The 25,746-nt window shown below is 34.3% G+C and overlaps 1 protein-coding gene across 2 annotated transcripts in view; it reads right to left on the minus strand.

The window, feature by feature from the left end:
* Positions 1-15,250, minus strand: part of LOC108607408 (maker374) — a 36,566-nt gene extending 21,316 nt beyond the window's left edge. The window contains exons 1-4 of one of the 2 annotated variants that reach the window (XM_033294630.1): positions 15,228-15,250; positions 3,865-4,270; positions 3,394-3,800; positions 2,792-2,906 (exon numbers count right to left, since the gene is read on the minus strand). In XM_033294630.1, coding sequence (XP_033150521.1) covers positions 2,792-2,906; positions 3,394-3,800; positions 3,865-4,269 — 927 coding nt within the window. In that variant the 5' untranslated portion in view covers position 4,270; positions 15,228-15,250. Of the gene's footprint in view, positions 1-2,791; positions 2,907-3,393; positions 3,801-3,864; positions 4,271-14,391; positions 14,447-15,227 lie in introns of those variants that run through there. The other variant, XM_033294629.1, reaches the window with a different exon arrangement.
* Positions 15,251-25,746: the final 10,496 nt, after the last annotated feature.

The following is a 25,746-nucleotide window of genomic DNA, read 5'->3' on the forward strand; positions in this document are numbered from 1 at the left end:
AACTGGTAAGAGTTTGTTGCTGGCTTTATATTGCATTATAAAAAGCGCTTTCTTTTGGAGTCACAAGCGAGATCCCCATGGGTGTGCTTTTGCATTTTAGTCTCCTGCTGCTATAAATAGGTCTAATAGTGAGTCGAAGACATGAACTCTCCTTCAGCTATGGTGAAACGAGGGGGGCAATATATTGCGGCTAAGTTGTTTACCACTATCCAGTTTTATTGTTCGGCTTTGTAAATAATTTCTGTGACTCCTGTACGGGAGCTTGAATACGGTTTCTGATCAGGAATGTGGCTCTCACCGTGTGCCTTGCCATCGGATGGTTTGTTGCATAGAATGTGTAGCCTCTTAAATTGAAGTTATATTTGTTGGTCAGATGTGTTTCTGACAATAGCATGACGTCAATGGGTTTGACGAGCAGGAATTGAGATAACACAAGTTTATGCTGTGAAACGCCATTAGCATTCCACGTGGATATACGTAGAGATGCCATTGATTATTTGGACTGGTGTGATACTAACATTTGTATCAAGAGGTTCTGATTACGCATTAAATCTTGCATAGTTGTCCGCATGAAGGACATGAACTCCATAAACTTGTGCAGCTAGAAGAAATGCCTCAAGGTTATTTTTGGTACTTTCCATAGGCGGTATATGGTTGCCATATTTATCTCAAGAGTTAGGTGGCTTTTGGTCAATGTAGTTTGGCGCAGATGTGCTTCCAATCCTGATTTTAAAGCGCCTGCAAATGTCACATTCTTCCTTATTGAGGATCCGGCGTGGTTACTCGCTGGTGGATGCGACTTTTTAACTCCTTATATATTGGGGCAACCTCTGTAAGTTAGCTTGTGTGATTACAACCGCAGTTGCGCACCTTTTGGTACTAAGTCGTCCTTGCTTGCTAGGGCGGAAATGTGCAGTATGACCGTGTTGCCATATTCCCTGATCAATTCATACATGTATCAGGCCTGTTGCGTTAGTGTGGTTCTCTACAATGATTCTGCGTCAGTAAAACTAAGTTGTATATAGGGTGCACTTCGTTTTTTTAAGAGTATTGTTGTCTGACTCATTTTATTAATAGCGGTTTGGGCTTCTTATCCTTGTTTAAGATGTTGAAGACTGGTTTTAGCGTTAAGGCCTTTATCATGTGAGCGCTGAGTTATTTCTGCAAGGGTTACATCTGATTCATGCCCTTAGACCAACTTGTAAGCCCTACTGCTTTTTAATTGATATCGTAAAAAATTCATTTAAGTGTCGTTTAGTATGCCTTGATAAAATTCTAAAGCTTCCTTCTGACTCGTTTGAACTTTTGTTTCACGAATATTACCCCGTACAAAGGAAATTATGTGGAAGTTGTCCTGTCCAATGAGCTCTATACTTTTGCTCACAAGGGCATTGGAACTTTTCCTCCGTACTATATACGGAGGTTTGCTTCTTTTTAACGCCTTCTTGGCTGCGATCATTGAGTTGTTGCTAGAATTTGAAAATCTATTGGTGTGTAGTTTTTTCGCTGAAGCTGCTTTCTAAATCGCGGTCATTTTCGCTCTGGCATTAGAGGCTTTTACTTCCCGTTTATTTGAACTGTAGATCCATATAAAAAAAAGTCTTGATATTAGGAGCACCTATTAACATCCGCAAAATTGGTTTGCTCTAAAGCTCTATAGTTGTTGTAGAATACACGCACCGTACAACAAACAGACGAACAGACGGACATGGCTAGATCCGACTCAGCTGTCGAGCTGATAAGAATATATATACTTTGTGGGGTCTGTCACGCCTCCTTCTCCTGTTACATACATTTGCACAACTTCATAATAATAATAAAAATATTATTGGTCAATAATAACCTTTTGAATACATATATTAAAAAACAATCTTCGAATAAATAAAAACAATAAATGAAATGAAATTATATTAAATTCAGAAAAAAACTGCTCTTCTCCGAATACTAATAAATATTAATAAAAGCAAGAAAATAATATATTTATTACTGCAAAAGCATTAGCCGTATTAGGCAGATCTCTTCGAGGTTGAACCGTCATGTTATTTCCACAAATGTGCTCTACATCGATTAGGCTGCTTCATACATTTTTTTTTTAACTTAGTTATAGCAGAGCTTCCCTGTCTTGTTTTTATCTGAATTAATGTTAATCATAATTATTTATAATTATAATTATATAGAAGTTATTAAAGTAACAAGACAAGACAAAATTGATAGTGTACAATAATATGATTATGAGCTTTGCATAAACCAAAACGAAAGTTGATTAATAGCAGTGAGTGCTACAATTCTTGTTGATTTATGGAGTAAGGGGGCCATATATAGAAATTTTAAAATAAACCCGATAAGCCTATGATATACACGAACCTATGACCAAGTTTTGTGTTTCTTACAGTTGCTGTACAGACAGAACGACTCACTCGTGAATATAATCATAAATATATAGTATAATTAATGGGGTCTGGTCACGCCTTCTTCTGTCTGTTACGCACATATCTGATTTGACTAACTTTCTTTTAATGTTACCAGGTAAAACAAAATCACGCAAAAGACTCCATGTGTCTTTTATGTTGAATGTGTTGTAAGCTTGAATGAAATTAACCATGACGTGCTTACCTTGAAGTCTTTATCTGTAGTCATATGTTCTTATCTAACGCAAGGTTGAATTTTAAAATGGGTATTTTAATATATATATGTAAGTTCGCTTTAGATATATCAAAACTTATAACGTTTACATGTGTAGGTATTTCTATATACAACCCATATAAATATATGTAAGGTCGATACTATTTACCTGGGTAATCAACCGATTTCGTATAAACTGTAGATGTCGTATCATATCCGATACGCTTCGGTCCCTACCGTGCGACCTATGTTCCTGCATTTCACTTTCCATGGCGGATAAATCTCTGCAATAAGAAGGTACAGCTCACGTTATTAATATCATTAGTTTGTGATTGCCCTAAGTGCCGTAATAAAATTCTATCCCAATATCTGCTGCTGGTACGATTATTTCGATTACTTTGCACTTCCTAATTGAAAATTGGCATTTCGGATTTCATTAAAAATAGACACCGCCCAAACTAGCAAATTATTTTTGTTGCACGGCTGCGAAGATTATTTTAATAATGGACAGTGGCTTAAATTTTAATTTCGATTTCATATATTGATTTTAGTCAACAGTAAAAGTTCTAATAATAATCAGTCATAAATTTGTGGCCCACCGTTAATTTGTCGCTCAAGCTTAAGCACACTTTTTTGGGTTGTGGCTTGTTTGGATAATTGCATGTTGCGATAAACGGAAAAGCCAAAAATAGTAAATAATTAAAACTAACGTACCCGTATACGTATACAAATATTGCAAAATAATATTTCAATTTATATATTTATACCTACCTTGTTGATTTCATCACTGTGAAGCTTTCAGCTGGTGCAGAGAAGCCAAAATTATCATTTACTGGTACAAATTGTTCACCAATAAACATATTATGGCTAAGGTCTGAGTTTTCAAGTTGTACATTATTAATATAATCAAGTTTTTTAATTGGTTCCTTATCTATGGACTGGGTTTCCTCATATAAACTTGGCATGTACACTTTTGATTCAGGATATACTTCTATATTCATTGAATTGTTGTACTCGTTTTTTAGATGAGTGTCACATGATAAGTCTGAATGTTGTCCATCCACATACATTTTGGCAACCATTATCTTTGTAGTACCATTGGGTAGTCGTGTTGTTTTTGATATTTCGTTAGATCGCTTCTTAACATTTTTTGCGTCTGCCTTATCCTGTTGTTTATCCTGCAATATTATGAAGTGAAATAACAGTCGAAATATGTGTTCCAAGAGCTCATTTAATACTCACATAATCTTCATTAAAGCATTCGCTTTCTGACTCAATTTCACTATTGATGGAGTTGATTTTTGGACTAATACTCATTTGGTTGGTATCCAAAATTGCATGGTCACCATCGCTTGTTGATTCGATAATCAAACTCATTAGGCTTTCTGATCCCCTCTCTCGGACTGCTTTCGAGTCTATTTCCATTGCACATTGCGCCACTTCTCCACAATCACTCACATGCCCGATTCCGCAAATAGATTCACTTTCCGGTCTGAATAAATTACCGTCTTTGTTATTATTGTTATTACCAATCTCGTTGGAGTTTGACTGGATATAGTATTGTCGATTAACATTATCTATTAGGCCTTCAGAGTTGCTGGATTCGCCATCGTACTTGCTTGGTGGCGATTTTCGTTTTGCCGACATGCTGGAATTATATTATTTGGTATGAATCACTTAATGGCACAAGAGCTTATATTATTATATTATATTAGATATAAAATATTAACATGAATATTGGACAGAGATTTACAGCCTTAGTGGAGAGTTAAAATTGACCTCAGTTAAAGCATTATTGAATTTGCCCCAGAATTGCATATGATTTATTGTCGAAATCAACGCTTGATGGCAAGTTGTCGTAATGTCACTCACTCATCGTAGGCCTAAATAAGAGATATATTTCCTGCAGTTGTAAGGAGGTAAAAAATTCCAGAAATCGTGGGGTATTTATTTACCAAATTTTATTGGCCATACAGGCAGACGCACACACGCTTGGATAGACACATATGGTCCAATTAACTCCGTTTGTCTTGCCTATTAAGAAAATATTTATATTTACTTATATTGTCGAATATGCCTCCTCGCTATTACATACCGTACTTTAAGTTACAGTATACAAAGTGTATACACTTTGACATTGAAAATTAGTTGAGATCTGCAAATGTATCTACTGTTATGAGTGCTTGCTGCGTTGTCTTAGTCAAAATGTATCAAAAAGTTTGATGAGCCCAACTTTACTGCGTGTTTGTTTTAAATGTCAATGTGCATAAATATTACAGTCATAAAATAATATTATATAAAATATATATTAATTTGGAAGCAGCGCTTGCTGGTCACAGATACATAAGTATGTTTACATACAGATATGTTTGTATATGTATACATACGCTCGACGCATCAGAGACACATTGATATATTTACGATTTGTAGCACAAGAACAAGTGTTTGTTCTCCGATTTGCTTGAACTGAGCATTTTATTTATAATGATGACTTCCGTTGTTGTTTGAATCGATTCCATTCGAATATACCGAAATGAAATACAGTGTGAACCCAAAAAATATATAATACACACATCCATTCAAATATTGACATGTATACTTACAAATTGCTTCCGCAAACCGGATTTGATTAATTTTTATCGGTTATGTTAATATTGTTGTTTTGGCAAAGAGTACATGTTTAGAATCATACATTGATACTTATGTACATGCCTATGTGTAAGTGCGTCTTCTTGTATAACTAGCATGATTATTATTGTGTTTAATTTTTTTGTAAGCATCATACATTTACTTAAATTAAATCGCTTACTTGTTTCATTGACTTGCTAAGCTGTGAAAGTATTTAATGAATCTACAATCAGACCTCCTGTTTGAATAAAGCCATTCGCGGTACTCTCATATAGCCCCAAATATTACTTATTTAACAAATGAAACATACATAAATACAAAGGATATAAATATCTGAATTAGATAAGAATATTATAAATAATAGCAAACACTGAATCAATGACAAAACTAGTAAGTATTCGCCATAAATTCGCCATTCGTAATTTGAATAGAAAACAAATTCAAATACCAAATGCCAAATTTAAAATCGCTGGCCCAAGTATTACAATCTCTAACCCACTATGTAAAATATATTAAGAAGATAATAATAATAATCAATAATAATAAAAATCAATATAGGAGATAATATCGGTCAAGTAAATTAGTGTTCGATTAGTACGATATTATACAGATGTAATTTCTAAAAATCGTGTCCCGCAGTATTCCTATTTGAAATCCATGTATATAATGATTACAAATAATCTTAATTTTCTTACCATAAATGTCGCTCAAGATTGCACATTGGATGTGGGAATTGGAGAGGGTATATATGCGAGCGGTTAAACAATGGCAACACTTTGTTACTTGTTATTTTTTGTTCATTTTAGATGATTTTCATTATTTGCCGTTTCTTAAGCCATTTATCATTCGCCTGTCGAAGCAAGTGCTTACAATTTGTACGCAACGCTCGTAAAAACCCAGCTAACGCAATTTAAAATACAAATACAAATGGTGGGGTAGCCGACGTTACGTTCAACTGACACGCGCCGGTGGTGAGAGCCAACAATTCAAGTAAAACTTGATTCAAAAATTTTAATTCTCACCCTTCTTGCGGCAATGCCCATAGCATACCATTGACTCTACCATCAATTGAGCATAATATGCCCACTAAGTAGAATATACAAATACATATAACCATATATGTATGTATGCCAATGGTGCCATCAATGTATGTAGAAAAAATAAATATTATTCGCCAAAATTTGGTTCCTTTTTAATCGCAATGAAATGAGGAATACATAAAAAGGAAACGAAAGTGCACAACGCAATAATGAATTTACAATTGAAATCCTCGCTCGTTTCGTCACTACGCCAAGCATCGGTGAGATACTCAACCAGACAAAGCCTGGTCCCAGCCCAGCCTCTGAACCAGAACCAATTCCATTGACTGCTGTATGCATTGTTTACGAGCGAGCCCATGGTAGTAGTCCTCATGTCTTCGAGCACGTGCTGGCATTAAAAATGAATTTGGTTGGCCAGAAGGTTCGCCGCAATAGATGGAATGAATCTAATGGAGTCTATTTATTCGAGAATGCCGATTACCACTTTGCAAATTACCAACCAAACGTACAGCTTTCTTCAAATCCGGAAATGCGCAAGGTGAGTAAGTCAAACTTATCCACACATCAAATATTTTAAGAAACAAACTGTATTACAGTTAGTTGTATTGAATTCTGACAGACTCGTCACTTCTTGTCATATTGTACAGACACTCTTTAACCATATTAATATGAATTCATTTGCATAAAATCTATTAACTAAAACTAATTGCTCTTTACTTAAAATAGGCATTAATTTACATAACATAAACACAAGTGAGGGGATCGGGATGTGCACACTCATGCAATCATTTTGCTGGCATCCTAGCAAATCGATGTTCAAAGGATTCTTTTGTATTTGGTACACATTATTGTTGTTATTATTGTCGTTGTTGCTTGCGCGCTCCTTTGTCCTTTGTTGATGGTGCACTTGTTTGGTCAAAAGGCCACAGACAAAAGGTTGACTGGACTCGGAGCAGTACCCAAAGGATGTTGGTCATCCACAGGGAGTCCAGCTCTCAGCACTTCTCTATTATTCATGCTTGTTTATGTTTGTTCATTTTTGCATTACACTTACACCATCTTGAATTGGTTGCTGCCCCATTGTCATAAAGCATACTCAAAGGATCCTGGTCAATCTCATTCCGTTCCCAGAAATGCACGATGGAAATCTAACTAGACATTTAAGGCCATGAGCAAAGACTCTTCATTTAGTAATTTTTTTATTTTCAAATATTTATATTAAATATTGAATTAAAAGAGTGATTTCAAAATCAAATTTTTAAACATGCATGTCTCTTTGTATTGCCTCGATATCTAAGCAACTATAGAAACCAAATACTGTCTGATAATAAATAGATAAGTTATGATGTGAAGTTATGAACCTATTAAACACTTTTACCAGCGCATCGCACTCACAAGTGCGAAGTTTGTTTTTGTCATTCCCGACGATAATCTGAAATTTTGGCATCGGTCGAAAACACAAATTTAAATAAAAGCCGTCAAATATTGTGGCGTAAATCCGCGACGCCGCAATTGTTTTTTTTTTTTTTTTGCATCAATGATCATTATTAATTTATTTCTCTGTTTGTACATCACTATGTTTTGGGATCAAATTCCCCACAGGTACACAGGTACGCCCGACTGTACTTTCCGAATTTGTATACGTATGTTGGAACTGGGCAGTTTTGATAATTCTGTGATAATTAATAACTAACCAAGTACTTCTTTAATATAAAATCTAACATTATTTATATATTATAATTAGGATAAAATATTTCATTGACTAAAAACTACAGAACTTATTATTAAATAGAAAAGTTTTTATTCATACATCTGCTTACAAAATTTGCACTTTTGATTGTTGGGATAATAAACATTGTACTACACTTTTATAATTTATATATATACATATCTTGGCGAACATAGAATATTTTATTGCTCCACATGTCTATATTTTTGCTTGTGTTATTCCCGTGTCATACTTTTCATCTTGCGTATGAAAGCACAAGCCAATATGATATTTTTGAATGCTTAAAGCAAACATGTACTAGCAATAAGACATGGTTTAGGATTAATTTTAAAGAGACCGGCTTAATTTAAATCGTAATAATCTTTGTTAAGGATGGGAAGAAAGAAATGACGCACTGCCATTATTTGGTCTAGTGATTATTACACTTGTCGTACATTATTGTATTTATATGTATATATATATATATATATATATAATTGTTATATGTGTATACATATACTAAACATCTAGAGGACTAAGCAGTCTTATGTCTACTTATTGTTAGATAAAAGCCCGCTGACAAATCTGCGATGTAATGTTGTTGCTCATGATTTTTCTGAGGGCTTTTTCACATTGTCATCTCACCACCCACTTGTTCACTGGTTCACGCCTCCGGCTTCGGCAGCTAAGTTCTTTATTGATTTTTCGCCTTTATAGAAAAGTAAAGCACGCTCCTTACCTAATCCAAATCCGCTTAGAGATACAGTTACTGTTTTTGACAATAGATTACACCCGTAACTAATCATCTTTTATTCGCTTTATATTTCTCTGAAAATGTAGCTAGACGCATTCAAAGATCTAGTATACTCAGAAGCATTTCATATATGCACATATACATATGTATATAACCAAAATGCGCCCAAATAAAAATGCTTCTGTTTTGAGAGCATTCTGAGCTCTATCAAAATTGAAGAAGAATGTCGAACAACTACTATGGGGATTGCTGAATAAAAGTATGTTAACAAGACGTACACATGTATATGTTAACTATAATAAGAAACATGAGCGCATTTAAGTTAGGCACTGCTAACTTGTTTATACGATTTGACTAGGGCAAACGGCTTACGCGTCACAGCAAGTTTTTGCTTTAGCATCAGAAGCTGTGTATGGAAATGGAAATTTTTATATCGTATATCGGAAGTTATTTATCCGATCGTTCGTGAAATTTTCGGTATCGGCTGAGAACATTATGAAGTATGGTCGTAAGTCGGAGGGAACTCCGACTTTATGCCTAAGTGCATAAAAAACAGCATATGAGAAACATAAAATCATTTTCCTTAGAATGAAAAAAAATATTTTCTTCAGCTACATCAGCTTTAAGTTTTTATGATTATTATTTTTTTTGTTTTTATTGCTATCGAATTACAGGAAATGTGACCACTTGACCAATAAATGAATATTATATGCAGTTTGTATTGGGCAATATGTTGAATGTCGAGCGACGACGACGACGACCACAAACTTGAACTCTCCCCATTACCAACCAATAACCAAAAATTATGCTCCCACTGCGACACTGAGTGCAAAGGCTGCTTAGAATAACATTTTGAGCACTGAATGGTGACAGAATTGTATACTGAATATTGGGTACTACGTACATATGAATAGCATAGTGGGGGTAGATTTATATTACATTTTTGGCTCATGGACACTGAAATTCCCATGGGAGTTTACACGGCAATTGACATTGAACGTGCCACATTTCATTAAGCTCAGTCCCTGCAGGCGTTCTGCAAGGCACATTATCTAGTTTAAAGCAAAGATTCGATATAAGTGTACTTTCAAAATATGTATTTATATTTATATATATTCAATCGATCGTCCGGTTCGCACTGGGTAAGGAAACTATCTATGTGGGAATTGAACATCCACACATTTGTAAAAATATGGTGTTTGACACAAATCTTTGGGAGGAGAAAGTGCAAATTGTTCGCATCACAAACAACAAAAGATGTGAACACGCTTGACAATGCTGGATAATGACACACCATATGATCCACATCTGGACGCCATATGAGACTACCCACAAAAAGAAAAACTTAAACGCGTGTCCCTTATTCTCATCTTCTTCAATTATGTTGGCCAGCTATCCCAGCATAATGAGGAGCGAATTAGCGATACACGCTTGTTCCGACAAGCTCTATTTTTTACACGGAAATAATAAAGGACTCGCGAGTAGTATCGTGTAATGTAGGCTACCTTCGAGATTACCTAAAAAAATATATTTGAGCAGACTAATCTGGCACCACTTCGGACACATTTTCTATTTGTATTGGACTAAAATCAGCATACATGTGTACATCGGTTTAAGCGACACTAAAGACGTGAGGCTGCGTCATGCGCGTATAAGCTATCACAGCTAGATTGGGACAAGGTCTGAGAGCTACGAGAGAAACAGAAACTAAAGCCGCAACGGGAACTGAAGATCGCAGACTGCATACTGAAGCTGCGCAAAGTTGTCTTTTTCCTTGTTACAGGTTGCAAGTTGCCAACATGAACTGGAATCGGGAATGACAAGGGGGCGACGTGAGGAAGGTGTCTGCGGCATATCGCCAAGTCGTTGACTCGCTGTTATTTATTTATTTTTTGTTATTTTTTTTTTTCTTTGTTATACTGTCAACTTGCCATTTGAAAAAATGTAAAAGGGTATGCAGAAATATGTGAATGTGTTTGCGATAGCGAAGAGAAAACTATATTACTACATATTTACTACTTAAATATGTAAAAAAAAAAATTTTAAATATAGTACAATTAGTCTACTGAAAACATACAGCTATTTTCAAGTAATGCATCAAAAACAGTGGCAAAAAATCTCTTAATACTAATTACAATTTAATACACGAAAACTTCAATTATATGTAAATATGTTCAAAGAGAGGGAAAGCTTTTAAATGGTCGCAAGAATATAGCCTGCAAGGCAATAGTTTGTTCCTCGAAAACAAACACTTTGTTTGTTAAGTGGAATCCACTCGCTCAATCTTTTGTGTGTTTGTGTGTTTCGCGGCAATATAATTGCACTAAGACTCAACAGCTTTCAAACAATGGGTGTATTGTACCCAATCCGTTCAGCTAATCAAGTCATCCCAGATATAAGAAATTGTATTGCAATTAATATCTCTCTCCCGCTGTATTCCTCTCACTATAGCGACTAAGCCACTTTTTACCTTGTCAGTACATTGTATTTACTTATTGTCAAAAGACAAAAGATTATTAATAAAAGAAGAGAGATAAAAAACGTAGTATTAATATCAATCCATCCAATTTGGTATATAAAGCTGATTTTATATATGTATTTATTCACAACCAAAAATCAACGCCAGTTTTTTTTTTGTTTTAGAAAATGGGTATCTTAAAGTTATGCGAATGTATGTAACGGATAGAAAGAATCATATCCAAACAAGAGAAGCCGAAATCCGCCTGTTGTTTGTATGAGCATATTTGATCTTAGAAACTATAAGATATAACTAGAAGCACTTACAAATTGTATTTGTCGAAAATTCTTAATATGTATTTTTCAATTTCAGCACACACTGAGCTTAACGCAATATTGATCGATGCCCAAATTTCCACGCAGATTACAGAGATAACATTGCAGTATTTTAAATTTTATACATAAGTCGCAGCGGATAAGCATCGAGGTTGACAAATCACAAACTGCTGCTAGATAGACAACGAACTGTGACGTACTGGCTGTTAGGTGTGTATCCTTAATTGATGCGTGTGTGTGTGCTTGATGCAGTCCCTTGTCAAAGTGTATTAATAAGTTGGGTGCGTCCAACTTTTACAGCGTGGTTGTTTGACTTAGTCTTTAGTTAGCTGTCGCGTCGCGAACAGAAATCAGAAAATTGAAACAGGAAACAACAATGTTGTACGAGAGCTTTGATTTCTTGCACGAGTATTTGTATTCGTATTCGTTTGCGCTTACGTTTAAGTTCGCATTCACCTGTTGTTACTTTGAGAGTGTTTATTTTTGCAACAACGGCAACTACAATCACAGCAGCAGCAACAAAAAACAATAACAACAACAACAAAAATAATAATAATAACACAACAGCAACGACACAACTAGTTTTCCATGTTTCGCATCGAATCGCGCGCGCGAATTCGTTTTCGCATTCCAAAGTCAGCGTCTTGGTCTCCGAAACGATCTCAAAACTCCAAACTGAGACTCAGTCACTGTCTTTATGTCTGTCTGTCGCACTGTATGGTCGTCTCCCCAACGCATTAACGTGGATACCAAGGAACGACAGATACAGACTGTGCGGGGCGGCAATTTAGATTTCAGCTTTATCTATCTACTTCGAAACACGTTTTCGCACTGCATTTCTCAATAGGCACACGCAGCACACAAAACAAAACCAATGCACACATGCATACACTTATAGTTTATACATTATGCGTAGAAAACTTAGGCTTCTCAGAGCTCTTCTACCAGAGAGCACCAGCTAAAAGTCATATTTGTTTCCATTGAGCAATTCAGAAAAAGGAAAACATTTTATCGAAGAGTTTCATAAGATAATTGTATTATATGTTCTAAAATCTAATTTATCTTATTTGATCAATTTGGGCACATTTCGAAACTTTTAATTAATAGTATTAATAATAATAGCTAGTCAGATAGTGTATAGTATATATATGAATTATCAAATTAAAGCTTATTTTGACTTTATAAGATAATGCAATCGCTAATCAAACGTAAATTTCATTCGTCGCATTTGGCCGATTTTATTTGAATTTGCAGGCCGTTTTGGGTCCAGTTTTACCAGCTTCACAGAACTGGATAAAAAACCTGTCGTTCTATAAGCTAACCAACCCGTAACCTATCCCCGTCGTCTTCGTTTCTCTCCAATTCTCAGCAGCATAGTTCATTTCAGCTTAATGAACATGCGTGTGATGCGAAAAATTGTATTTGCCTGTGTGTGTATATGAATAAGTATACGTATACATATGCACCGCACAAATGGTAATACAGATACGTTAAATTTAAGCCAAATTAGTTATTATTGTCAATATTAGTTAGAAAAAAACACTAAACTCTACATACAAACATGAGTGTGTACATAATAATATGTATATAATATTATGATTGTGTTTGCGTGAGTTTCTTGACCTTTTTGCAGTGGGTTAGCTTAGCCCAATACTATTCCCGCTCATAGTATATTTACTTGTTGTTCAGTTGTTTAGCTTGTTACTGTCACAAATCGTACACTTGAGTTTTATTCTGTCGTTTTATAAGGCATGTACACTCGAATTTGCTTTTACGTTTACCGCCTTTTAGTAGTGTTCCTCACTAAATATAAAAACTCATACACACTCTTTTGTCTATATATGGTTGGGATTCCAACAGAAGCAGGGCCAGGTCAGTGTAGAGCATACATCCATCGATCTTTGTTCTGCCTTGTTCTGATACAATGTGTTAGCTTCATTGTTTTTGTCTTGATTGTCTCTTTGATGTATCCCGAAGCTATTATTATTATGTATATGTTGTACATGTATGTATGTACATAGGCACACATATGGAAAATTTTATGGCGCTCCTAGATACCACGATGCTTGAGCTTAACATCAAAATCGCGAAGCTCAGAACTCAAGGACCAAGAAAAACTAACCTATGGAAATTTCAATATATGTATATGGGTAAATGAAAATGTGTGCACAATTTACAGCTGTTACTAAGAAGATAAAAATATATTAACAGCATCCAATAAGGTAATAAAATTAAGGAAGATATTCGCATGTTGGACGGGCAATACAGTTATATGATTATAAAAGCACATATGAGTTGTTGTATGTATATTCATTTACTTATATGCGGACAAAATTAACGACAAATTCATATGCATGTGTATTGTAGATTACGACTCCTGCAATTACAGAAAACCTGTCTTCTACTCCCCATCTAAACCCAACTCAAAGCTGGACTTCAGTTACAACCTTCTCACTTGCTTCTGCAGCATTCAGCATCAATCCGCGTGGCAAATACACCTGTCGCAGCCAATGCTTGTGCGCCCCCGTTCATACCACATCGTGGCGAAGCAAAGCAAAGCAAAGCAAAAGAGAGAGAGAGAGAGAGAGAGTGAGGTCAAAAACAGGTCCATGGGCTCCCATTTTCTTTAAATATCTAATTGTCTGCAAATCCAAATATAGTTTAATAAATGATTATATAATTATCTATCTAACTACTAATCTATTCAACAAATTCTGTTCTACTATTCTACATTTTTGAGCTATGAATGTACATATATGCATATTCATACATATATCCATACAAGAGTAAATATTGATCTGAATTTCAATTAAAATTATAGCGGAATATACAAAATTTTAGCTTACCTTTGAATTGAAAATGATAAATGTTAGTAATCCTTGTGTGTGTGCGATAACAGTTATATATTTTACTTTTAATTTATTTGACTAGGTTCGCTTGCAGCACTCGTCCTTTATATTTATATACACATATTAATTCTCTAAATTTATGGTATGGCACTTTAACGGATATCATTTTCTTTTCTCATTTATTTCACAATTGGCCACTCTAAGAATACACAAGTATAAATTATTTTGTGAATGTTTGCACATTTGTCATTCCATTGACAATTTAAGCGATTTTCTTAAAAACAATATGCTACAATTTCTTTTATATTTCATTATGCCCGAGATGTTCATTTTGATGCTGACTTAGCCAATGTAGGCTTGCTGACTAGCCGTCTCTTTGTTGCGTAGATGGCACACAAACACATTTTAGTTTTTGAGATAAGTGTTTGACCTTTTCATTGGCAGTTCAAATTTAGTTTTGTATACCGAATGAGAGAGGCGGCATAAACAACCGAACGGATCAGAGAGAATGATCGCCACAAAGATGCTGCGATCTTAATGTTGTGCTTATGCATGATGTTAACATATAATCATTAAACGTGTGTAAATATTCCGTTTTGTATCTGTATCATCACACTGATCGTTTAATCACAGAAACTTCTTAAACTAGTTTGTATCGATGAAGTATTTCCGTTTAACAATACGATACTGAATTTTTTATGTATGTATGTACATATGCATGTAAGAAAATATATATATGTATATATTTTTTTTCTTATAAGCATTTGCACAATCAAGTACATCAATATACTAATAAATAATTTATTAAGGGGAACAAATGAACGAACAATTACAATTTCAACGCGCACCTCACATCCTCCACCCACCACCACAGCGTGGAAATGTTCAATTGTAACTGCCACTGATTTTCCACCTTCACAGACTCCTGACTGCCAAAGTGGGCGTGGCCTATGCATAGCTACCATTGGTTAAATTTCTGTGAGCATTCAATCTCTCCCTCGTTGTGTTTCTCTGAGCGAGCATTCAATTCCCTCGTTGAATTTCTGTGAGCATTCAATTTATCCCTCAATATTTCTCTTTCAATTCTCTCATTCATTTCAATTTCTCCCTCATGGTTTCTCTTAACCTTATAAACAGGTTATTGGTACTCTTTAGCCTAACTATGTGCATAATTTCAGAGAAGCGTAGCAAGCTCAACGGCGTTAATTTTGGATTTTTGGAAGCTGTTTTCCCGGGTATAAGAGCTCCTACATAACAAATATGTTTGCTCTAGCTCTTATAGTTGCTGAGAAACAGACACTCATACAGACGGACACAGAGACAGACAGACGAACCTGGCTATATCGACATAGTTTGTTTTGCTGAGCAAGAATATATACACATTATGGGATCTGCCACGCCTCATTCTCGCTGTTACTTACATTTGCACATCTTTATGATACCCTTTTCCATTTTTTACAAAAATGTCAAAGTGTATAAAAAAAATGCACTCATTACAAAATGTGCCTAAGAGAAACTCTAAGAGAAATTCAGTGAGCAATGACGTGCTCACAGAAAGCCAACCAATAGTAGCTTCGCGAGTATCTGACGGCAACCAATGGAAACAACAACAATAACAATAACTTAAAGCTCACGCCCACACTGGCATTTAAGACCTGATGCCCTTTGTCTTAGGTGATTTAATATATGCATCTAAAAATTTTTGAAGAACAGTTTACAGGCTTTGAAACCTTTTGATATTTTTTTGTTTTGATCACGCATTTCAAAAGATTAACAAAAAGTTTTTTTTTTTGATATTTGTTATATTTATACTTTGTACTTAAAAGCATTAATTAATTTTGATTGTTAATCACAAAATTTATTTATATTAATCGACTGACAATGCAATTATTATTATATACATAGATTATTTTACAATGCTTGTATATGAACATATTTATATATTGTACTAATAGTTAGTAAAATGTGAGAAAATTAATTATATATATATATTTAAATATGTCTATATTTAGCACGTGCGCGTAAAAATCCTAGCTGATTTACAAGTCATGGCTTAAGAATTACACTTCATAATCCCCAAAGCTCGTTATATGATTTCCAAATGTTTAAAAGAAATCTAAAGTATGCACTTTGTACTAGAGCTCCAAAAAAATCGATCGCTAAAGAATCGAAAAATTCCGCCACGAGAAAGCGAAACGTGTGGTTCAATGATCGAATTAGAGTAATTTAACAATTTCTTTTTTAAACGTATTAAATTGTAAATGATTGTTTTTCATTTCATTGCAGACAGACGCGCAGCGCTCAAACCAAAAAGGTTAATAAGCTTATATTAGGTAGCAAAAATCAAAGGCTTTGAAGAAATAGCACTACTTTTATTTTTTTGTTATTTTATATATGAAATGATCTTGAAATAATATCTTTTCTATTAAAACAAACTTTAAAAACAACGAGACAAAACCGATGCACTGAATATCTATTTTTTTGCAGCTCTATTCTGAACTCAACATTTTTCAACATCAATTTCGTGCCATTTCGAATGCTAATTATAGTTTAGTGTCCTCCATCTCCCTTTTTGAATTTTTAGCTAACCTTTTAGAAATGAAAATTATTTTAATCCGAATGACTATAATATACATTGTTCGATGAACAAAAATTCCAGTGTCAATCTCTGTACAAAAAGTAACATTTCGTATATATGTGTATTGGTATTGCCAACTGCAGCAATTCGAAGCACTACTCATAGTCTTAGATCGACTATTCACAGTTTTCAACAAATGCTCTCGGGCTTGTGTCTACGATGACTTCCTTTGTTTTTAACAGTGCCACCTAGCGGCACTTCACAGATTTAAAAAATAATGAAGTGCTTAATCTGCTAGGCAATAGGTGGCGCATATTTTAATATTGCTCACTTTTAACTTTAATCTTAAATTCGAATTTTGGCGGGCCGAACTGTGGCACCACAGTGTGGACACAGTGTGAGTATTTTATCGATAACTGTTGAAAGCTATTATCGATTGTACAACAGCTGTTTGCTGAAAATAAACAAAGGCAAAACGCATGCGCATGAATAAAAATTAAAGAAAACTATTAATTGATGCGCCAAAATGAGCTCCTGGCGCGAAAGTCTTATTGATATTTTTAAATGCAAAAGAACAATAGCTTGAGTTATTTTAAGCAAACAATTGTTCAGTGATTAATTAAATTATGCATAAGAAGAAAATGCACATATGTATGTATATCTATGTAGAAATTAATCTTGTTATATTATTATATATTGTTATATATTAAGTCTTTTGTTTTGATTGAGAAATTAATTTGCTCTTATAATACCTGTATTTATTTTACTGCATCTAGATTAAATTTCTAACATTTTGTATTAATTTGTTTTCGATGCGCTTTCAATTACATACATATGTACATATATACATACATAAATATGAACATGAAATAATTAATATTTTAATAAAAATTATAAAATAAGTAGTCAATATAAATTATAAATATTTGTAAAATACGAGATAAATCTAAATAAAATTGAATTTGTTCCTTTCCCACATTTTCACATGTAGTTTGTTATTTCGCACACATCGCCCGCCCAAACACACTCAATTTGTTCGATTGGAAAATATTCGTTGTTCTTGCTGTTGATCAATAAACATAAAAGGGCCGGGAAAGTTGGAGGCCGTTATTTGTAAGTGTCGGGCACCATTACTGCCGAAAAGCTAATTTCGTTAATTGAACTCAAGAATGACAAATGTTTTTCAATTATATATTATTTCTTTTTTTTATTATTAATAATAATACTTAATATATACTATATTTTAATTGATATATACAAATTAAGAAGTAATAGATCTATATCATTAAACTGTGGCAAGTGAGGTGACACATTATTAACGTTAACTTACACACATACACACACATATATATATATATATATGTATATATATATATATATATATATATTTTTTATATTTTAAATGTTTCTTATATTCAGCTGATATAGTCACAATTAGAATAGTCACAGCTGATATAATCACCACCTTTCAATCACATTTATGTTGTCCTTTGTGGTGCGTACTTTCTGCAAGTTTTCATTGCATTTAATTTCGCTGCACATTCTCACGTTCTCCTCGATTTTCAATTTCAATCAAATTTTTCCCCGCTGGATTAGACAAGATATTGATACGATCTCAATCTTTATAGATTTCGGTCAGCTGAGCCCAAGCAGTCAGATGAGAAGTAAAAGACATTGCGATTCTCTGCTAGAGCACACCATAAACTTTGTTTCGCCGTATTAATGCTACTTTAGCTAACTCCTTTTTTAATAGCCCTTTAGGTTGCTGTAACATCACGCTTGGTTCGGCCAATGATATCAGTATCATCAGCGTAGCCAAGGAGTTGGACAAATCTGTTCGTCAAAATCGTGACCGTCCGATGCACAGCAGCCTTCCTTATAGCTATAGAGCTTGTTCTCATATGATACCCTGCAAGAAGGCATTAGTTGCCATTTAAATACTTAAGTCATATGACTTTTACTTTTGACTTTTTATTTGTTGTTTTTGAAAACTTTATTAGATACACAAAGGGGTTGTTTACAAAAATTTACTTAATAAAGTAAATCGAAATATTGCATATAAAGTGACAGTATTCAAACAACCGATTACTCATTAGGATTGAAAACCAAAGTCTATGAAGAATGACTAATTGACATTATATTTTTTTTACATTCAATAAAGAAAATTTGATTTAATAACTCCATTCGTCGCCGCCGTTAGATTCGACGGCTAGACCGTCGTCACTGGCCGCCAACACATTGAACGCCATTTCTGTCGCCGCCGGTTCTCTGCGCTCCATGCCGCCGCCGAAGTAATGTCAATCGGGGTAAGACTTTAGGATGTACATATGTATATCTTTATGTATCTCAAAAACTTGACGATCACTCTCACTGTAATGTATTTATTCAATTAAATTCCTTTATATACATTTGTATAACTTTTTGTGCTCTTGAACTTCGGTATAGAACTGAAAGTGCACTTGTCCCTTTCCATACATTTAAAAATTTTTTTTGATATCTTTATTTATTTATTTAATGTCAACTATGAACTGTAAAAATTAAGTTTTTGTTTTTCTTTAAATTTGATAACAGTAGTACTACAAATTACATTCATATGGTACATGACACCGTATAAAAAACGCACGGTTCTTTTTCAACAGATTGATTCTCTATAATCGCTCGATAATTATGTTCAACTGAATAAAGATTTTGAATAGATTCATACATTCCAAATTACTAACAGAAATATGTCAATAATTACAGCCTGTGGCAAGATTCAGTTCTAGTCAACACTGAGCACAATGTGTATGGTGGTGGCTCGAACTTTGAGTCTACTGAAGTCAAAGTGTCATGATAAACGACGCTTCACTACAATAGTTGCATTTAGAAAGAACGCATAAACAGAAAAGTTAAAGCTTTCCATTGAAATCGAATAATATCCAATTTAGTTATGCGTTAGGTATGCGAAGCAAGAATTTGAAAGTTATTACAGTATAAAACCTTATCCTTTTTTTGGTTTTTATTAGCTCATATGTTTATCCTAAATATTATTTAAAATGTCCTTGTTGTATAGAGTATACAATAATCGACACAAATATACGACATACAAACATATATGTATGTAAATACATCTGAATGTATTGTCCTTGTGTGCTTGTTGTATTTAAAGTTAATGCTATGTTGTATTATTTGACAGTTGAGTGGAGAAGGACAAAAGATGTTAATTTATTTATTGGATTGTACAATGTATACAGTTCGAGTGCACTCGAAAAGACCAAATAATATCGACGTCAACAACAGCGACAAAGGCGCCAACTCGTCACTCGTTTGTCATTTACCCTTCAAAATACATTGAGTTAGAAAGAGATAGACTGAGAGAGGAAAATACAGTCAGGAGCGAGAGCAAACTGCCATTGTTCATTTGTAAGGAGGAGTCTCATATACATATGTATACAATGTGCATTACATAAGAATGTATGTGTGAACGCCTGTCTGTCTTTGTGAACACTTTGATATCAGAACCGATAAAACTAGATATAAACTTGGTAAGCATACCACATACATATATGTGTATATGTATGTCCTACGCAAAAGCTAACTATTTTATACCTGCCCTCAATCCAAATCAAGAAAAACTGTAGCAGGCACAATATCTTGTTCTATAGTGCTTTATTTCGATCCGACAATAAAATCAAAAGTTAGTAATGTAACATCATCTAATAAAAAAAAAACTGTTATAAAATGCCAAAATGGTCTTTAAGCTTTAAATAAGTCTTTGTCCTGGCTTGTCCAGCGAAAGTTGTTTTCGCGATTTTTGTTAATATGTATCTATATGCAATTGGTTATTTTCGGAGTAAAGCATTACGCAACGGGTTGTTTACATTCCGCATCTTATGACGGAGGACCCGAATTCCGTTAACATACATAAGTTAACATCTTGTTGTTCTATTTTTTATAAGTACTTACATATATGCACTCCATGTACAGGGCTACGTAATGTCGGTAGTGCCTCACTTTTTGCATTTTTTTTTAACTTGCGCTTGCGCTTTATACACCTTAACTTTACATACACAAACTATATACATCATATGTATGTATACCGATGAAAATAAGCACATGTATACGTCGTTGTGTGATTCTTGATAATTCCGAACTGATTTTTTTTTTCAAATATCCTGAAACAAACCGACGGCGGGCTAAATAAATAATAAATTAAATTCAATAAATAACAAAATACAATTTTGGCTAATATCATACATTTATATGTATGTGTAAGTAATACATATACAATGTCATGCTACCCAATACAACGTTAGTTACTTTGGATATTCGTAGCAGCTAGGCCGCCGGATAGAAATAAATTAATTGAATATCAATAATAAAGTCCGTTTTAAATTCTGTGAGAAAAGTGAATAAAAAATGTATCAAGTTCCATATTTGTGACACTAAGTGGTTGCTGTCCTAAAACGCAGAATAACCAGCTCAATCAGATAATTTGCAGGTATCCTGTTACTCTGCTGCTGTTCAACATCTGTCGCAGCTACATATATGTACATTGCGTAGAGCACCCCCAACTTTCTCACTTATACTCGCCCTTATTATGTTTGATGCACGTAAAACTCAATTAGAGCATTCAATTTGGAAGCAATAACTATGTTCCTACAAAGTCAATTACACAATTCATTACTTTTCTTGTATAAAAAAATAATCTTGTAGTGCTTAGGCATTTAGCATTTTAGGCGTATATATGTATATATATATATATGTATATATATGTATAATCTAAAAAAATAGTAAAAATAAATCAGTTCTATATATATATATTATATAAAAAATTAATATAGAACTGATTTATTTTTACTATTTTTTTAGATTGGGTAAGGCTGAAACAAAATTTAAAATTGTTGTCGCCATGGTGTTTTCATCTTTACGCTAAGACTGAGGACTAATTTGTTTATTTTTTCAAGTTTCTAATTTTATTTCTATCATCATTAAAATGACTGAAATTTTACATTAAGCAAACTTAATCTTATTTATACTCTCTCTTCAAGCTCTGCTATTCTTCCTTTCGAGAAATTAAAATATTGGCTTTTATGTAAGTTATATGTACATGTTTAGCAGGAATTATTACGAAATACCGGAAAATGGCTTAAAGAGTTATCATATTCATTTTTCATAATAACTGTTAGTTTCAGAAAGTTGAAATATTAAGTAATTAGTAATAATTATAATAAATATAACAAGTTCACCAATTCTTTAAATTTAAGTCTTAAGTCTTTCCTTGAGAAATTCGTATGCTTGATTAAACTAATTAACAAGACGATTTCTGAGCTAAGAGCCTAAAAACAAACAAATGCCACTCGTAACACCCTATGATGAGGGTACCGTAAACGAACAAGCGATAGAGCGTGGTTTTTATATTATATATACATTCTTGATCAGCTCGACGAGCTGAGTCGATATAGGCCATGTCCGTCTGTCCGTCTGTATGAGTACGTGTTTCTAAGCAACTATAAGAGCTAGAGCAACCAAATTTGGTATGTAGGCGCTTAAATCCAGGACACTACGCTTTTATTTTTTTAATTTCCTCCCCCCTCTCGCGCAAATCGAAAAAAGCGATATAAGGCAGTAAATCTTTAAAAAATCTAAAATAAATCACAAAATTGCCTAGTCATGTTTTCGACTGATTGTGAAAATTTCAAGAACGATCGGATAAATAACTTAGGAATTACACTCAACCGCATCTCTGCGTACACCCCCAAAAAATTTCAATTACAATCTTGAAACACAAACTGTTCAGCCAATCATTTACATTTTAGCCCAATTCTTTTTTTAAACATAATATTATCAAATTATTCATAATGGCGTATTTTTCTTAGAATTATTTAATATTGTCTTCTATTTTATTTTTAATTTTAAAATTTTGAAAAATGTACACGCAAAAGTCTGCGTACAGCTGTTTTAAGGTTAGTGAAAATGCAAAATGGAGAGATTACCGTTAAGTTTAGTTTTGGCGATCTACTTCATTTTGTCTTTGCATCGGTGCTGCGCAGTTGTTATTCTAATTTCGCACCATTTTTCGGAGAATTTCATCATGGAACAAAAAGGCAAAGAAATTTCTGTTGAGGAGCGGAAAATCATCATTAACCAATTCCTGGAAGGAAAATCGTATCGCGAAATTGGTGCCCTAGTTGGTAGAGCCCACAGCTCCATCCAAAAAGTTATAAGCAATTATAACTCGACAGGCAGTATCTTATCAAAGGCGCGATCTGGCTGACCACCATTGCTGACGAACCGCGAGCAGAGGTCTGTGATCAAAGCTATTGAACAGAATCCAAGGATTACGGCTCAGCTTCAAGTGAAGGAAAACTTTTCCAAAAAAGTTTCCGAAGATACTGTACTCCGTGTTCTGCAGAAGGCTGACTACCACAGTAGAGTCGCCCGCAGAAGTCAATAAGCAAAAGCGCTTAGATTTTGCAAATGAGCATATTTCCAAGCATGGAGGAAGCGGCATTATGGTTTGGGGGTGTATCTGCCATGCCTTTTGTTCCGTGGGAAACTTGACTTTTATTGAGTCTATCATGGACCAAGTTGCCTATATCAACATTTTAAAGCAAAATTTGAAAGCAAGTGCTGAAAAATTGGGCCTGGAAAGTGAATATTGGTTCCAGCAGGACAACGATCCAAAGCACACGCCGCAGAATACGCGGCTTTGCCTGCTATATAATGTGAAATATCAGCTGCGAACACCTCCACAGAGTCCGGATCTTAACCCTATTGAACATTTGTGGGATCTCCTGGTGCGAAAGATCCGTAAACACCATAACATCAAAGAAAATGCTCAAGGAAGTCATAGTGGAGGAATGGGGCAAAATCACAGCCCAGGCGCTTAAGGAGGTTTTAAAGAACAATGGATATCCTACTCGATATTAAAATAAGTACAAAATAAAGTTAAAATTAGTTTGCTTAGCTGTACGCAGACTTTTGCGGGTACATTTTTTCATAGTATTAAGTTTAAAATTACAAATAAAATATAAGACAATGTTAAATAATTCTAAGAAAAATTCGTCATTAAAGACAATTAAAGAAAGTTTTGTTTGAAAAAAAAAATGGGGCTAAAATGTGAATGATTGGATGAACAGTTTGGGTTTAAAGTTTGAATTTGAAATTTTTTGGGGTGTACATTTCAATTTTCAATATATATATACGCGCCATACAAACGTCGCTGCCGACGCAGCGGCTGCGTCGCTGCTGACGCTAAAGCGAAAACGAGCTGTGACGCGTCCGCTGTTTTGTGTGTATGTGTTCATGAGTGTGATTGCTGCGATGCCCTAGTCAAAGTGTATCTAAAAGTTGGTGGCGCCCAACTTTAATTTGTCCACTTGTTTCTGACTGAAATCGCTTAAATTTGTTCGAAAGGAAGAACACTACAAATAGTCTCAAAAGACAACACCAGAAATTGGCATAGTAGTTTAGGGAGCTATTTCATACTATTATATGCCACTTTATATCTCACAATCAAATTCTTTTAAAATGAAAATGAAATTCAGAGGAAAGTAATTCCACCTTCGCTGGCTGTGTCCACAAACTAACAAGTCTGTTAAAATTTGTTTATAAATTTTATACGCCACATAATTAAGGTAGCGTATAAATATACATGTACATGTATATACATATACATACATAATCGCGCTTTAAGCTTGCTATATATAACTTCCATAATGCGTACAAATTGTTTGAAAATTACCAGTCCCCAATGAATTGATTATTATAACGAGTTTAGCACAGAAAAATGTGTAAGACACAACGCTGCGGAGACACAAGGGTAGTTGGGGAATATCTCCTTCTAGACCACCAGCAGCAAAGTGCAAAATTCGCCGACGGGAAATTGTTAAACGGTATTTAAACATTACAAGGATCAACTGGGACTAGCGCTGTTGCAGTATGGGATGGGCTAATCCCAGAGCGCACGCACACAACAGGAAGTAACCACAAATTTGTTATTTCAAGAGTACAAGAATAGAGAAGCAGAGTAAGCGAAAACAACACAACAATAAGCATGTAAGGATTACAACAACAATAAGGCGAATCAACACGACACGAAAAAAAGCGAACACTAATGAAATAAATGAAACACGAGCTATGGGTGGGCAGAATTATACTGAGCGATGGTAGAAAGAATTCCTTGCTTTTATATTCCACACCTAATTTTCGTAATTAACTGAATAACTATAGCTATTGACTAATCTAAATTCTTATAAATTCTAAATTATTATTAACTTTCCCGACATCGACAAAAATAGTTGTAGCTAATAAGTATATAAAATAGAGGATATCATCCATTCCGTTTCTTATGAAGTTTAATCCGTTTATTGAAAATAACAAGGACCATGGGGAATATCACCACGAAGCCTGATAAGCTAAATATTAATTAAGGGCGCGTCCAAGCTTTCAATCCTATAAGCACACACATAATATGCCACAGTCAACCCCCACTTTTCATGAGCAAGCTCAACCTCCTTCGTAGCTCACGCTCAGTAAAAAATATTTTTCAATACAAATTGAAAGTATCGTTATATACACAGATCTTTTTTTTGAATGCGGATTTATAGGCATCAGTGTAACTTACCCCATCCACTCCTAAGCTAAAGTCACTTTTTGTCATCTCTGTCACTATCTCTGTCTCTCTTCATTACAAAAAAAAAAAACTGCACAAAAAATGTTTCGTCTGCCAATGGGAAAAGCGGTAACCGTCTAAAGGACAGTAAGGATGTACATGCTGATTGAAGGCAGCG

Source organism: Drosophila busckii, chromosome 4 (assembly GCF_011750605.1).
Source record: "Drosophila busckii strain San Diego stock center, stock number 13000-0081.31 chromosome 4, ASM1175060v1, whole genome shotgun sequence".
NCBI classification, from domain to species: Eukaryota; Metazoa; Arthropoda; class Insecta; order Diptera; family Drosophilidae; genus Drosophila; species Drosophila busckii.